The sequence below is a fragment of the Halichoeres trimaculatus genome, unplaced genomic scaffold (assembly GCF_033239565.1).
Source record: "Halichoeres trimaculatus isolate MK-OKI-2021-1 unplaced genomic scaffold, fHalTri1.1 fHalTri1_scaffold_2, whole genome shotgun sequence".
In the NCBI taxonomy this organism is placed as follows: domain Eukaryota; kingdom Metazoa; phylum Chordata; class Actinopteri; order Labriformes; family Labridae; genus Halichoeres; species Halichoeres trimaculatus.
Window position 1 is genome coordinate 4,980,358 of NW_027437180.1, and position 15,351 is coordinate 4,995,708.

The window sequence follows — 15,351 nt, forward strand, 5'->3', positions numbered from 1 at the left end:
CTTTACGAAAACTCGTTTTCCACATTTGTTCTTGCCTGTTATACGTGAAAACCTCAAATCTGGCAACCAAGAGCTGTCGTAACCCTCCTCTGGTTCCTACAGTTTGGCTAGAGATGCCCATGTAGCTGACATGAAAGGTGAGTGAATTTCAGTTTTCACATTGAGGCCCTTTCCAGCCTGTTGATAGAGTGTGCAATGGTTTAAAGCGGGTATTAACTAGAAACAATGTTGATGAGCTAACGGCGTTTGCTCTTGTGACTGTAATTTTAACACAAGTTGTCCCCCTTGCGAAAACATCCGGTTCTCCCTTGCTTCACATGTAAAGGCTAGTTCACTGGTGGTTTAAACAAACTGAGCTTTGGATTAGCTTCTTTCGGTACATTACATTCTCAGTGACAGCAAGTGTTTTCGTCAATGAGTAACGATTATGTTATGCATAACCTTCGCCGTTGAAATAGTGGCCTCGCCGACTTTCCGTAGCATGCCTTGGCCAACTGTTGGCATGGTGACCCCACTCGCTGTGGTAGAAAACTTTAAACTGGTTCACGTCCTGGAGCAGACGACCCACACCAAAAATAATGGCTTCATGTCTGGTGCCCGACTTCCCGGCCGTCATGGTGGCTCTGGAGCACATAAAGGAGCTGGACAAGCAGCTGAAGGAAGACAACGTTCCGTTTTCAGCTGGAGCCAGCCTCCACCTGGAAGAGATAACAGCAGCTATCAGTGAACTGGAGGCAGCCCGGCGTGCCACTCACGAACATTTGGAGGTTAAAACCATAGAAAACAGCAAGCTCAGACACCAAACTATCATCACAAGGGAAAGAATGAGCCAAGAAATCATGGATGATGTTGCAGCAGCCCGAGCATCCAATGCAGATGAGATGAAACAGCTGAACCAGGACCTCAACTCGGTCTCCCAGCTTCAAGAGAGCACATTGAAGAGACAGGGAGCTTTGCTGAGCCAAAACGAAGCGCTGTTACCAGAGCGAGAGCTGGCAACAGCTGAACACAAAGAGATCGTACAGGCTTTGAACGATCAAATCACCTGTAAGTATGGCTTGCAGAATCATTTGGATCAGACGAAGGAGGAGATAGAAGAGCTGAAGTCGTCCATAGTTGGAGTCAAACAGGCGAAAATAACGCTGCAGCAAAACATGGTGCTGGAAAGAGAGGCTTTCTCTGCGAAGAAAGACAGCTTGTCAAAGGAAACGATCCAGGCTGAGGAGGAAATTAAGCTGCAGAAACAAACCATCAGTAGATGCATAAAGGAGCTGGAGAAAGGAAACAATCAGAACCAGGAGAGTGATGCACTTTTGCACCAGCTCACTACTGATTCGGACACACTGGAGAGCAGTATACAAAGACTGACAGAGTCTCGGTGCCAGTGTGAAAAACAGCTAAAGGAGGAGACCCAAAAGCATCAAGAGTTACAGCTTCAGAAAGAAACACTGAAGAAGGAATTAAGTGACTTAAAGGAAACTTTCAGAGCTCATATCCAACTACTCAGAGAGGAAATTGCCACAGTGGATGAAAAAATGGAGGCAGGTCAAACATCGCAATGGCTCCATCAAGATTCACTCTCACAAATCTACAAGATGTTCAAGCGCCAGCAGGAAGAGGAGAACGAAGTAAGGGAAGAGTATTTCCATGTCTCACAGCAGCTGGAGCAGTCCAAGCTGCAGCTAGAGGAGCGCATTGCCTTCATCGTCAAACACAGCAAGGAGATCAACGAGCTGCACAAGCAGATCACAGAGCTCCTGGAAGCAGACACAATCAACAAACGCATGTTCGAGAGAAATCAGGAAGAGATTGGTGAAGATGCTGATTCAGAGAGGAGGAACATCAGTCAGTATGAGGAGGAGAAGAGGCGGTTAGAAGAGCTCTTGGTGGAGTCAAAGAGGATGCAAAAGGAGCATGTGCAAAAAATGGAGGATGACATCAGCAGCACCTGGAGAAGATACAAAGAGCTTCAAGAGGAGGAGGCCACGCTCCATCAGCGGCAGCCGAAGTGTGTGGATGCAGACCTCCTGATGAGCTTTATGAAGCAGTGTGCGGCAGAGAACCATGAGGAAGAGACCAAACGCCAAACGGAGATAGAGCAGTACATCACAGAGAGTGAGGGCATCATCAGGAGCAACAAAGAGAAGCAGAAGGAGGTGGAGGAGGAGGAGGAGATGCTGAGAAAGGTGGAAGCAAAGTGGGATGACGAGCATTCCCGACACCAGAGGCTGAAAGCTTTAACCTCAGATCTGAGAAGGAAAAAGAGCCACCTGGAGCTGTCGATCGAGGGGCTGAAGCACAGAACCAGCTCTCTGCTCCAGCCCAAAGAGGAGAAGGAGGCCGAGCTGGACGAGCTGCGGAGGAGTCACATCAACGTTTTGAACGAGCAGGCCTCAGAGCTAAGAGCTGTGGAGCTGAACATCTACAACAATGGAGCGAAACTGGAGCAGGTCAGCATGGAGAACAGCAGGCTGCGTCTGGGTATCAGACAGATGACAGAAAGTGACAGCAGAGCCAGGAAGGACAAAGACAGGTACCGGCAGGAGGTCCAGCAGTTTCAGCAGAGGAGGACAGCCTTTTTTGAGAGCTTACAAGAAGCATGGAAAGAGGATTTATTGGTAACTCAGGACTGTCAGAGCAGTGATGGTGTTCTGTTAACGTTTCTGAGCGCCAAGTTGGACTATTTGAAAATCAGGAAACAGCAGCTGGGCAGCGTTGGCACACTTCTGCACCAACAAATGTTAGCCTTTAGCAAACGGCTGGGTGACAAAGCTACTGTAGACCAGAGGAGTTAAGAAGTTACACTGACCCTTATATTAATTGTCAAACATCTTATACTAAAGTTAAAAAAAACACACACAAAAATTAATTTGTTTTATGTGGACATTTTTTGGGGGAATGTCACTATGGTTAAATTTAAATAGTTAGCATAACTGGCCTGCTCAGAAAAAGGGTCAGTTTTTTTCATTGATTTAGACATTGAAATGGAAAATCTATGAAAAGTATTAAACAAATAAATGTGGATCAAATGAACTTTTATCTCAGTTTTGTTTCACCTCACCTCATTTTTAATTTTTCAAGGATGAAAAATGGCCGTTTTGAGTTTTTGTAAATTCATGAACCTTTGTATTTTTAGCATTTTTTTTTTTTTTTAGCTTTTTCAATTTCTTTTATAAACTACACAAACCTGTGCTTTAAGAAAAGGCCAGCACACAGTGAAGAAGCCCAGCTCGCTACTGCCTCTACTGAAGAGACAGCTATGACAAAGCACCTCAAGTCCCCAAAACTTCCAAACCTAGAGACCTTGTACTTCAGCGGTGTTATGAAAATGGGCCAACAACACCTTGGAGAGACTTGACAGCTCTGGTGTCCCTTAGCAACCTCCCTTCATGCCAGCTTTCGTCGTCCATCAACCATTAAACAGTGTCGCGTTCACCAGATCCAGAGTCCATACATGCAAACTGCAGGTAGTCAACACTGGTACTACCTGCCATACCTTGCTCTCAGCTGTCCTCAACGCCCAAAACGCTGCACAAAGACAGAAAACCTGATAGAAAGAACAGGAAAACAGAGCTGGGACAAGGAGCTTATCAAGGCTTAAACTCATCCCTGACAGTTTAGACTCTACACTCAGTTTAAAGGAAAGAGTAAGACAGGAAAAGGACCGGTTTAAGGTGAAGTGTTTTTTTCCTGTTACCTGTTAAAGACTTGACTGCAGCAAAGTCATGACACAGGTCACAAATTATATCTTTACCTATATTAAATTCATATCCAAGTATTTGCTGCATATAGCATCTGTAGTCTTTATCAATTTGTCAAATACCAAATCACATGTGTAAAAACAATGGTTTCAAGTGTCTCACACAGTTTTATTTGTTGACAAAAAATGCAGTGAAAACGGTCAATTTCATGTTTCAAGTTAAATAAGAATCTACTTTATCTCTTTATTTACTCTCTGACAGTTGATTTGGTGAAATCAACCAAAGCCCTGGAAAATCATGTATCCAGTACTGCTGTTTTAAAGATGTTGTGACATGGATGGTGTTTTAAAAATATCTTTCTGTGTGTAACAGCGTTATCAACAGTCACATGTCACATCAGCTGTTTTTTTAAGAAAATTCTTTTAGATTACATTTTTTGGACAGTCAAAGAAATTCAATAAATTACTCCATTAATCTGGCAACCACATGTTGGTGGATGTACAGATTTGTCAAGAATACAGGGCCTTGATTATTTCATTTTAGATAAATTAAAAAAATAATACTCAGGGCTCTAATTTCGTAGACCAGGCGCAAGCGCAGGAGCACCTGCTCTGCGCCGGCCTTTGCCACGCGGACAGGGCGTGACCGGCGCACTTTGCAAGAGAGGCGCAGTCAAGGCAAAGAGAAGCGCAGGGGAGCGCGTAGGTGCGCATCCACGCCTCCCTCCGCACAAATGGCAGAGAGGGAGGAGAAAAGCCGTGAGTGGGTTTAACACAGCCGAGCGCTGTTTTCACCAATCAAATGAGCCTCTCCTCGCCCTTAAATGCGCTGTGGCCGAGGCGCAGCGTCTGATTGGTCTGAGTGATCCCCAGCACCACGGAAACAGTGCTGGTAGCGGAGACGGTCAGAGCCGCTGTCCCTACAGCAGGAGAATGGACAGCGGGGCACATCGGAGGACACGAAGCGCGTCACCCTGTCGGCCAGCTCCCGGGACAGATTTAATCTGTTCCTTTGTCTTTATCCGGAGTAAAAAATGAAGAGGCAGTTACACAGCTGGCTTATCCATTCAGAATACTTTTGATCCACCTGCACTCCTGGTTTGTCATCGCCAAATAGCAGAACCTTTAGTGATATACTGTATACTCTCCCAGTGTCTCCACCTCATCCTCCTTACAATAATGTACTCCATCTTTTTAGATCAGGTTAAAAATAAAGACTAAAACAGAGAAATTTATATAATACATTTATTTTGTCTCTTTTTTCTTCGTCTTTTCTCTCCCTCTTTTCTTTGAATTAAATGAAATGAGAGAACCAGATCTATACTCAGTATCAGATGTTAAGGCTGTTTATTGTTTAATTGTAAGATGTGCATCAAACTTCCAGCTGCCGTCAGGTTAACTTTCCATTATGACAAACGGCTTTAATCCGACATCAGATGTGACGGGACAGTTAATATAGATATAAATGTATATGCTGGTTCAGACAGTTACATTAAATAGTGATTGCTGAGATTGATTATTGCATTAAAATGTGCCTGACACTCTGGAAACCTGCCTCTGAGGCTTTGTTGACATGTGCGCACATGTGCGCCTGTCACCAAATTACAGCTGCGGAGGGTGTGCTCCACTTTGTGCCGAGGATAGACCAGGTTGGAGCTGGGGAGCTTTCAGTGCACTGTTTTTGGCACGAAATTGACACTGCGTCAACATGAATCTGCCGACACCTCCCCCTGGTGCGACGTCAACTCCCCCTGGCGCCGTCAACTCCTCCATCTCTGCGCAGACGGTCTACCAAATTGTCAAATTGGCAGTGCACGGCGATGCGCAGCACAAAATTAACACTGCGCGGGGTGCGCCAGGCTTGCGCCCCCTGCGCTGCACCACGAAATTAGAGTTATTTTACTTCCACTGCAGATTATAGTTATCAGCTCTTTTCTTGTGATTGGCCTATAGTATTAAGTGTAATAGAACCATAGTACTAAAAACATGGATTCACATGAAGACGTCACCAGCCTGCTGTGATCTCACAATAGAGAAAGTGTGTTTTTCTTGATTCATAGGTTATTTTATGAGACGGGTAAAAATGTGCTCTAAAAACACCAGAAGGCAAAATTAAACTAGAGAAATATCGATCTGGAAATTGATTAATATCACTGTACACATTTTGAACTATACTCTAACATCCATTATGTTTCTCAGACAGGTTTCTGTCAGTGTGTTAGTACGAGCAGCACATTTTGATGACTGACTTCTTTCTCCTCAGGCCTCCTGAAGTTTGGAGTGTGACTCTTGCCCTGACCAGCAGGTGGCAGAGGGGACCAGCTTTTCTCTGCTGTGACCTTGCCCTTCTGTGAGAGGGTCAGACAGTCAACTTCTATCCTGTGAACAAAAACAGGCGTGCACATGCACACAAATGTACATTCCCTCTGCCTGTGTCACAGTCCATAAGAGCCACACTGAGGTGGAGGAAAAGAGCGGGCGGAGAAGCAGCAGCTGGACGTAAAGAGAGGAACAGAAACCAGCAGTGTGCTTCAGAGAAGAAGGTAAGTCTCCTGACAAACATTACACAGCGTCATGAACTCTTTACACCATGTGACTGTGCAGCGTTTGAAACATGGTTCTGCTTGGTTTGCTGCTTTGATACGCCCGACCTGTGGCACATGGAGATGTCAAGCTCGTTCTGCTGTTGATTAAAGTTTTTTATCTGCGGTTGAAGGACACATGCTGAAGTAAAGTTAAAAACCTCTTTGCTTGATGTAACGCTATCTATGTGGCACAATCAGATCAGATATAACGAGCTTGTCAGGGTTGATATTTAGAAGAAACACTGACATGAGTGTTGTCATGACTGGCACAGTCTGACGCCGTGGTGCTGATGACATTTAGGTTTCTGAATGCTGACCTTACTCCTGACAGTGACACTAATCCTCAGCTTTGTTAGTTTTAACAGAGTTATTACAAAGCAGAGAAGGTTCAGGACGAGGTCCTCCATTGTTACAGCACGTCAGAGTCATTGCTCAGGAGCACTGAGCAAACAAATACAGTAAAGAAACTCTGCACTGTTACTTGGGGTTGATAAGAAGGGACCTGCTGTTGAGGCTCATGTCAGGATGAAGAAGTTTAAATGTCAGAGATATAAGGATCCAATTTTGCACTGATACATTATTTGTTCACCTGAGGCCAAAATGAGATCTGGATCTGAAATAGTTGTGTGGTTTGAGTCTACTGTTACCAGAAGGAATACTTTCTAAACTCAGACAAAGGAGAATATAGAAGAGAGGTAGTGTTGATTTATGGAGTTCGGGTTCAGATTCTCTGATCAACTCCACAGCGTTGATTTGGCTGCATACCAGTTTCACTTTCCATTTATCGAAATCAGTGTCTTCCAAACTATCTAAGACATACCTTTTTAAATAGAGAAATAAACTGTTGGTATACCAATGTGTATTTATCATGCAATTGTTCAATATAATTTTACTTGGACTAAGAACATTGTTTTTTTAAACAATGTTACAAAATGTAAAATGATAAAATGGAGCTGCACGGTGGAGCAGTGGTTAGTGCTGTCGCCTCGAGGTGCCTCTCTGTGTGCGGTTTGCATCAGGTTGATTAGTCGCTCTAAAATGTGAGTGTGTGTGAATGGTTGTCTGTCCCTACATATTAGCCCTGTAATAGACTGGTGACCTTTCCAGGGCGTACCCCTCCTCTCATCCAATGACAGCTGGGATTGGCTCCATGCTTAAAAAATAAGTCATCGGAAGAACATGATTTTATCATGGTACCTATTAGGGCTGGACAATTAATCGGATTTTAATCGTGATTTCAATTTTACCATCTGACAATCATAAAAACAATATAATCGAAGAAAAACAATTAATATGCCACACAGTGTGGATGTATGCAAGTTCCTTTGTTCCTCTTCTGTGTTCCATGTGCAGCCACAGCGAGTGTGTGTGACTTATGTGTATCAATAATACTGTATGTGCCACTTACTGGTTCTTTAAAGTTGTGTTTAAATCAGTACTGAAGTTTTTGAATAAATGAATAATCGTGTATATGTGTATATTAATTGTGATTTCAATATCACTTAAAATAATCGGGATTCTTATTTTTCCATAATCGCCCAGCCCTAGTACCTATATTCCATTTAAACAAACCAAGTTAAGTCAATTAATCTTGACTGTGTTGTTTCAATTTAATCAAATTGCTTTCATTTAGCAGGATCCCAATTTGTTAAACCAACCAACTGTAAACGTGTTGTGTGAACATAAAGTTTTGACATTAGTATGACTTATTTGCAATGTGTGGGTCCAACTTGATTTGACAAGTTGTTTCAACATATCCACTAAGGTAAGACATTTGAACCGTGAGTGAGGAGGGTACACAGTGGATATAAGACCTTGCTGTATATTTATCTGTGTTGTACTTTGCTTTGGTTAAAAGCAACATGGCTGTCTGTGCACCACTGCATGGACCAGCTGTGTAATCTTAAAACACTTCAGTTTAAACTTGGTCAACGAAGCACAGCGTGTCAACACACTTTGTTTTATTAACATAAAACAACCTGTAAAGATCATTGGGTACATGGGCTGGGCCATATGTAGCACAGACCCCCAGTCCATGCTAGTTTAGCACAGACCACAGGTCCATGGCAGTCCAGCACAAGCAGCCAGTTCACACACCTAACAAGCACAAACAGCTGGTCCGCACCAAACGAGCACAAACACCAGTCAGCGCCTGTAGAGCACAGACCACAGGTCCGCGCCAGTCAAGTACAGACTGTAGATCCACACTGGGGAGCACAGACAGCTAGTCCACGCCCGTCAAGTACCGTTTCACTGCACAGTAGGGTCTCATATGCGCTGACTTTGCTCCTCACTCATGGTTTCAATGAGCTGTCACAACAAAATTACTTCATTAGTTTGTACCAATTATACAAACAAAAGTTTATAAAGTTATGTCCAGACAACACCTGGTGACAGCAAGTGGATTGTTAGCTCATCAGGAACTTGCACTCTTCTAAATGATGCCCACATTCAGTGGCGTGGCGTGGAGATTTTTTTTGAGGAAGCCAAGTGAGACAAAGCCTGTTATCTGTATTTTTTTTTAGGGAGTGGGGTACATAAAAGGCTTTGTTGCAGTTTGTATCGCTATTTCATGTAACGGACCTGTTAGAGTGCCCAGAGAGAGCTCGTTTTACTTACTTTAAACACCGACACACGCCCTTTAGCTCTCCCACCCTCACTCACTCATTCACACACGTACATTGTCCTCTTGACTTAGCTTAAACATCGTATTAATTAATTCAACCGCCCACTTAAACACACAACCGGCCGCTTCATGCACACTGCTAATGTGCTAACTTCACTGATTTCATTCAGTGGCTTGATGATGACGATACTGTGATTTGATTGGTTTGAGGCCAAAGACAGGGTGGCTTCCCTTGGCACAGTCTTGGTCAATCACAGATGAGCAGTGTCATGACCGCGGCCTCATCTGATTGGTTAATCATTCTTGTTTTTTTTCACCAAGGGACGCCAACTCTGCTTGGCTTCCTTGCGGACAACAGCGTGCAGTATCGTATTTTCACCACGCATTCGCCACAGAACATTTACGAAGGCGCTGTTTTACACATTGTAAAATGCTCAATAACTAGAGGAGAGGAATAAGGAAGAGATGACGGTGACAAAACACAGAAGAAGTATCAAAACTGTTAAAAAGGAATATTTGCATTAAATCACAGCTACAGTCTAAAAAAAGAGAGGAAGCATAGCTTCCCTTGGCCTCCGGGAGAAAACGCCACTGCCCACATTATCCAGGCTATCCTCTGGCTCTGCTCTCTGATGAACATGAGGTGTTGCAGATGGGATTCCTACTTGAATCAATTATGTTGAGTTAACGTAAAGCGATGTTGTAGTTTTAACGATTTTACATATAATGCTAAAGCAACATGATTTAACCATGTTTAACCACTAAACATGAAATAATCCTGTAGAAGCTACATGTTTTACCTATGTTGGTTGAACAAACACCCATGTTGATTTTTTGGAGTGCAGCCACAGCAACCCTGGAAAAGAAAACCAGTCGAGGATAATCGGTAAATGGGGGCGGCGGTGGTACATGGAACATATGATGTGGTGCAAATTTAAGCACAGGACTCCAAAGGCTGTTTCACAGGTTTTAATTGCAGCTGTGCTCAGGTTCCTCACATCGGACAGGTTCTTGATGGATGTTTGCATGAGTGTGGATAAAGATGGTTTTATCTTTAATGCATCAGTCTATTCAGTATAAAAGAACAACTTTGATTTGTTCAGGTATATGGACGGCTCCTTTGTCTGCCTGCTTCAGAAGTGAAGAGAGAAACTGAGGCTTGCAGGATGGAGTTTTATGGGTTTGGTCCAGGCATGATTGACCGCACTTTGGATTTACCAAGAGTTAAACTTTGAGTTGTATTTGAATCCTCTTCGGTGTGAATGCAATAGCTAATATGTAGTTTTAAAAAGATTTTCTGATCTAAGAATATGAGACAATGCTGAAGTGCTGAAATCTGCTGTTTCTCGACTGTCTCCAGAAGTACAGGATGTTACATACACACCAAGCCAAAAAAAGCCATTTTCAAAGCAGAAATTAACATATTTACAGCCTGGTTCCAAAACATCTCCTGTCTGAATTACTAAGCTTACTTTCAGCACACACTGTACAGAGGGTGAACTTTTACTAACTCGGCAGATCAGAGGATATTAAGATTGCAAGCTCGCCCATTTAGGCAGAGTTCAGGTCATGTGACTGACAGGCGCCCTATAGCTGTACACCAAGCCCCCATCACTTCCAATATGGCCGCTACAGCCAATGTGCTTCATTTTCCGTTTCAGAAGCATTCGGGTGATATCGGGGAGACTACGTCCATGTTTAATACAGTCTGTGTGTGTGACCGGAAGTTATTATGAGCTTGTTTCAAATGTAAATATGCGTTTTCTTTGTCTGATTTGTGGTTTTAGGTACTGGTAATAATTTTCATGCCTAGTGTAAACAGGTCATATCAGAAGTATACAAAGTGTGAACCATGCAGTGGTTAGTTTTCTTCACCTACTAAGCATAAAAAACATATGGTACCATTTCTACCATCACTTTGTTTTTACAGAGCTGTTCTGCAGTTTGTTGCTTGGTTATAGAAATATGACATTATGTGTGTTTGGATCAGAGGTTAGCCTCCATTATGCTCATCAGACACTCATAAACCAAAGTGAAACTCCTCAGAACTTTCCGTTTGTCTTTGAACCTTTGAGCTGTGGTGAACACACACCAGTGTTTCTTCTTCTTCTTCTTCTTCTTCTTCTTCTTCTTCTTCTTCTTCTTCTTCTTCTTCTTCTTCTACTTTTTCTTCTTTGTCTTCTTCTTTTTTCGAGGTCTTTTTCATCGTCTTTTTCTTCTCTGCCGTCTTCTTCTTCTTTGTCTTCTTCTTCTTTGTCTTCTTCTTCTACTTTTCTTCCTTGTCTTCTTCTTTTTCTTACTCGTCTTCTTCATTGTTGTCATTGTCCTTTTCTTCTTCTTCTTTTCTTCCTCTTCTTTTTTTTCTTTATCTTCTTCTTTGTGGTCTTCTTCTTCTTTTTCTTCTTCTTCCTTTCTACTTCTTCTTCTTCCTTTCTTCTTCTTCTTCCTTTTCTTCTTTTTTTCTCAGATAAGTACTCTGGACAAACCTGGGACCAAATGTACTGTGGGTCACCTAGAGGGGAGCTCAAGTTAAGCCTTGTGCACTGAAGCTGTGTAGTCCTCACTGGACTGGTTGTTGATTGACTTGGAGCTTGTCTTTCCCTTTTTTCAGCAAATCTGCTCAAACACACCAGCACAGGATCATAACACCCATAAATACCTCCATTATCTGTACAACTTCTCCTTCACAGCACAGATAAAGGGTTGTAACAGGTTCTAACAGGACAGTCACAGAGCTGACAGAAAGAGACAGCAGAACCTGGGCGTGCTTGTGTTGATAAACTGTTCACATGTGCTAAATTATACTACATCTCATGAGTTTTTGTGATGTTTACCTGATAGTCCAGTCTTCCTCTTCCTCTACCTGTGACTTCTCTAAGGGGATAAAGGAAGCAGAGGGATCATGCAAACTGCACACAGCTCATGAGGGGACAGTGATCCACATCAGACATGCTGCTCCAGAGAGAAACATGCAGAATCAAAAGCAAATAAGCAACACGTTGTTTCTCAGTAAGCCAGAGAGCACTGCCCTGTTTACACCAGGTATCACCCATAACAAAGGTCACGTGTGGTAACCGACCACCAGCTCCTCATATATGACTGACTTCAAAGGTCTCTGCTGTGTCTAGTAACAACAGTGTTTTCATACTGACTTCTCATGTCATTTCAGCATGTTGAGTTTTTAGTACAACAAAGAAGATGATTCAGAAAGGTGATGAGGATCTGTCTCTGTCTGTGCCTGTGCCTGTGACCCTCCTTTAACCATTATTCAATGCAGAAAAGTCTCCACGCACTTCAATTAACATGATGAGATGAGCCCCGTTCATCACAGTGGGATAAGGATTGAGACAAACTGTCACATGAATGTGTGTGAGCTGGTCAGATAAGTTTGTCTGCTGTTCTACTGTCCTCATGTAAGTGCAGCTATATCCTCCTCCCTGCATCACTGATCATTTTAAACATTTCTGGTTGGTGTTTTTATTTCACACTCTGTCCATCCACAATGAGATGACACACACTCTGTGATGGACTTGGTTTAATAAATCCTAAATAATTGTCTTCTTTGAGCCTCATAGTGTGAATGTGTCTCTGTCAGCTCCCAGTGTTACAGTTCAAAGAGTGACCGTGTGAACTGGAGACCTTCAGCTAATGTACATATCAGAAGAAGTCATTTGGAATGCATCCTAGTTTGGTTTTAGATACATGTGACGAAAAATCCTGGACCAGATTAGTAGGGATGTCCCTACTAATCAGAAAATGTCCTGATATTACATTTTCACTTCTGATACGATACCGATACTGCAGCATTGAGTATTGGCCGATACCGATATTAATCCGATACGATATCAGCATTAAACATGCTTACTTTTATTACTTATTTTGTAGTTTGTCTGTCATGTTAGAAAAGGCTTGATTAAGTGATATTATTCAAACAAAGAACAGTAGTCAGCAACAGTAGGTATGAGGAAAAACTGACCCATTTATTACTAACCAATGGGTAACAGAAATTTTAACATTAAACATAAAAAATACTAGTAATTGAATAAAATAAAGAATAAATTAGAAGACCCAGAAGATAACCTAAATAAATCAAATAAAAACAGCAGGAGCGGAGTGGACTGATTATATCAGAGTGCTTATATCTGAGATTGTAGATGCATTCCGATACGATACTGATATTTGTTTTTTTTTGCTGATATTGGACCGATATCAGATATTAATGTCGGACTGAGACACCTCTACGGATTAGTAGTTAATGATAATTTTAAACCGTTTGAGAAGGATGTACCACTGAAAGTTGTGTATCAATAGACTCATTGTAAATCCAAGACACATCTCTGAGGATCACATGCATTAGACCACAGAGCAGTGTGATGTCAAGCCGGTCAAAGCTGTTTCAGGCTGTGTGACACAGCTTCAACTGGCGATGGCTTTGCTGATAGCGCTTGTCTCCGTTTAGAGTGAGCAAATCCATCTGCAGTGAAACACACCACGATCAGATCCAACACAGGCCGATTCTCCTCCATGCTAACAGGCTAACAGGCTAACTGTGGGGCTACATGTAATGATGCCTGCCAGTTTTTACCTTCTAAGGTGAGATTTTTGCTGAATGTCCTCAGTTGTTTATCTGCCTTCTGCTGGTCTTGTTTTTCTCTTTATGTCACCATGTCTGATTTTATTCCCCCCGCCTCAACAGTGTGCTTTGGAGTAGGGATACACTGATACCCATCCTGGTATTAGTTATCGGTGGATCGGCACCCCTCAAGGCTGTATCAGTATTGGTGGGAAGGGGCCGATCTATGGTGCTGATCCAGGCAAATATCTTTCTCCCATTTCTTTTTTACCGGCACTCTTGGATACTTGATTTGGAATCTTACCTCTGATGCACTTTCTTTGTTTTTTGTTGAATTACCACTATACAGGGTAAAAAATATTACAATTTTAAACATTTAAATGTTTTATAGTTTAAATAAATATTAACTTCAGTAACTAACTCCATACACATTTTTTGCCCTTTACCTAAAACATTACCAGTCTTATCCCACAGTGGGGAAGCAGGTTATTATTACTGGTATCGGATCGGTATTAGTATCAGTCGATACCCAAAGCCCAGGTATCAGTATCAGAACTAGAAAAGTTGGATCAGTGCATCCCTACTTTGTAAAGCTGACATCATTTTTACCTCCTTGTTCTGTGATCAGAATTGCTTACTTGTTGCTGCCAAGTTGGGTTGCTGGGTCTAACGACATGTATCATGCTTCTCTTTGGACAAAAGCATCTGCTAAATGAAATTGTAGAATTTTACCTTGCACTGTGCTTATGAACGAGTCTATAATTGGTATAAAGGTGAGAAATCAAGAGGTAGTTGGAAGGAATTACAAATCAGGAGTACAGCAGGAGAATGGGTTATAAACCGGGACTGTTGGTGGGTCTGTGATTTACATAAATTACCCAGGTCTGGAAATGCAGAAAACAATGGGCCATGGGAACAATTTAGGCCCTATTTACCCAACAGCGTTTCATCTGAAAACGCTAAAAAGAAGTGAAACTCAGTGAAAAAATCTGCGTTTACACAGAAACGCGGAGGGACTAAAAACGCTGTAGTAAGCATGCAAGGCAACAGATGCTCATTTTGTTCAAAGAGAGTCAGCAGATTCAGCAGATTGAGCAGCACCAGCACAACATGGTAGTTCACAACAAATGTAACAACGGTACTGTTGTCCTGTTGTATGCACTCATGCAAAACGGAGTGTGACATCAGCGTTTCCACTGACAACGCCAGCTTACTGCTTACATGGCTACGGTGTCGGCAGCGTTTCAGAAAAATCTCTCTCTGGAGGCCGTTTTCAAAAGTTTGTGTTTTAGGTCAGCTGAAACTGTGTAAACGCAAGGCTGAAATGCAACAAAACTTTTGCGTTTCACCCTAAAACCGTTGTCATGTACACAGCCCTTTAGTTCCTGGGAAGGTTGTACCAGGAACTAAAGATTACCTGACTGGTCTGGTTGAAAAACACAACGTGGCTCTACAAAACCAACTCAGTGCATGCCCTACCCACCATCTGTTACTGAGCATTCAGCTCTTTTGACACAAAGCTACATTTGACAAGTCTTTGACTTAAACTATCCATTCCCTCAGTTCACCACAGCCCTGACAGGAATGGGAAGAAACTCTACCACAGAGTTTGATGTTTGCCAGTGCTGAGCTTAAAGTGACAAAATGAGTCTCCTTTGATTTGACATTTTTACCAAAGACTGGCCAGTGCTTGTTAGATAACTTGTGGCTCGCCGAGAAGACTGCCGTGTCATACCCAGACCTTCAAACTTTAAGGCTCAGCTCAGCTGGGGACAGACAGTTCTGTTCTCATTGGTTATTCATGACCAGACAGGCTGAGAGAAACAAACTAAAGGTGAGACTTTCTGTGGACTCAGGAGCGAGCTGA

At 42.6% G+C, this 15,351-nt stretch overlaps 2 protein-coding genes across 2 annotated transcripts in view; both read left to right on the forward strand.

Annotated features, from left to right (window-relative positions):
• The first annotated feature begins 44 nt into the window (after window positions 1-44).
• The window catches only part of LOC141810537 (nocturnin-like), a 32,919-nt gene continuing 17,612 nt past the window's right edge, over window positions 45-15,351 (forward strand). Inside the window, exons 1-2 of the mRNA XM_074698201.1 lie at window positions 45-137; window positions 5,964-6,243. The gene's annotated coding sequence lies outside the window, so the exon portion shown is untranslated. The remainder of the gene's footprint in view (window positions 138-5,963; window positions 6,244-15,351) is intronic.
• ccdc175 (coiled-coil domain containing 175) lies at window positions 244-3,014 on the forward strand. Its single transcript, XM_074698180.1, has one exon. The coding sequence runs from the start codon at window positions 579-581 to the stop codon at window positions 2,793-2,795; it is 2,217 nt and encodes a 738-aa protein (XP_074554281.1). The 5' UTR covers window positions 244-578; the 3' UTR covers window positions 2,796-3,014.

Bases quoted from the DNA above. Each gene is read 5' to 3' on its own strand.
- ccdc175 (XM_074698180.1), top strand. From the start codon at position 579: ATGGCTTCATGTCTGGTGCCCGACTTCCCGGCCGTCATGGTGGCTCTG.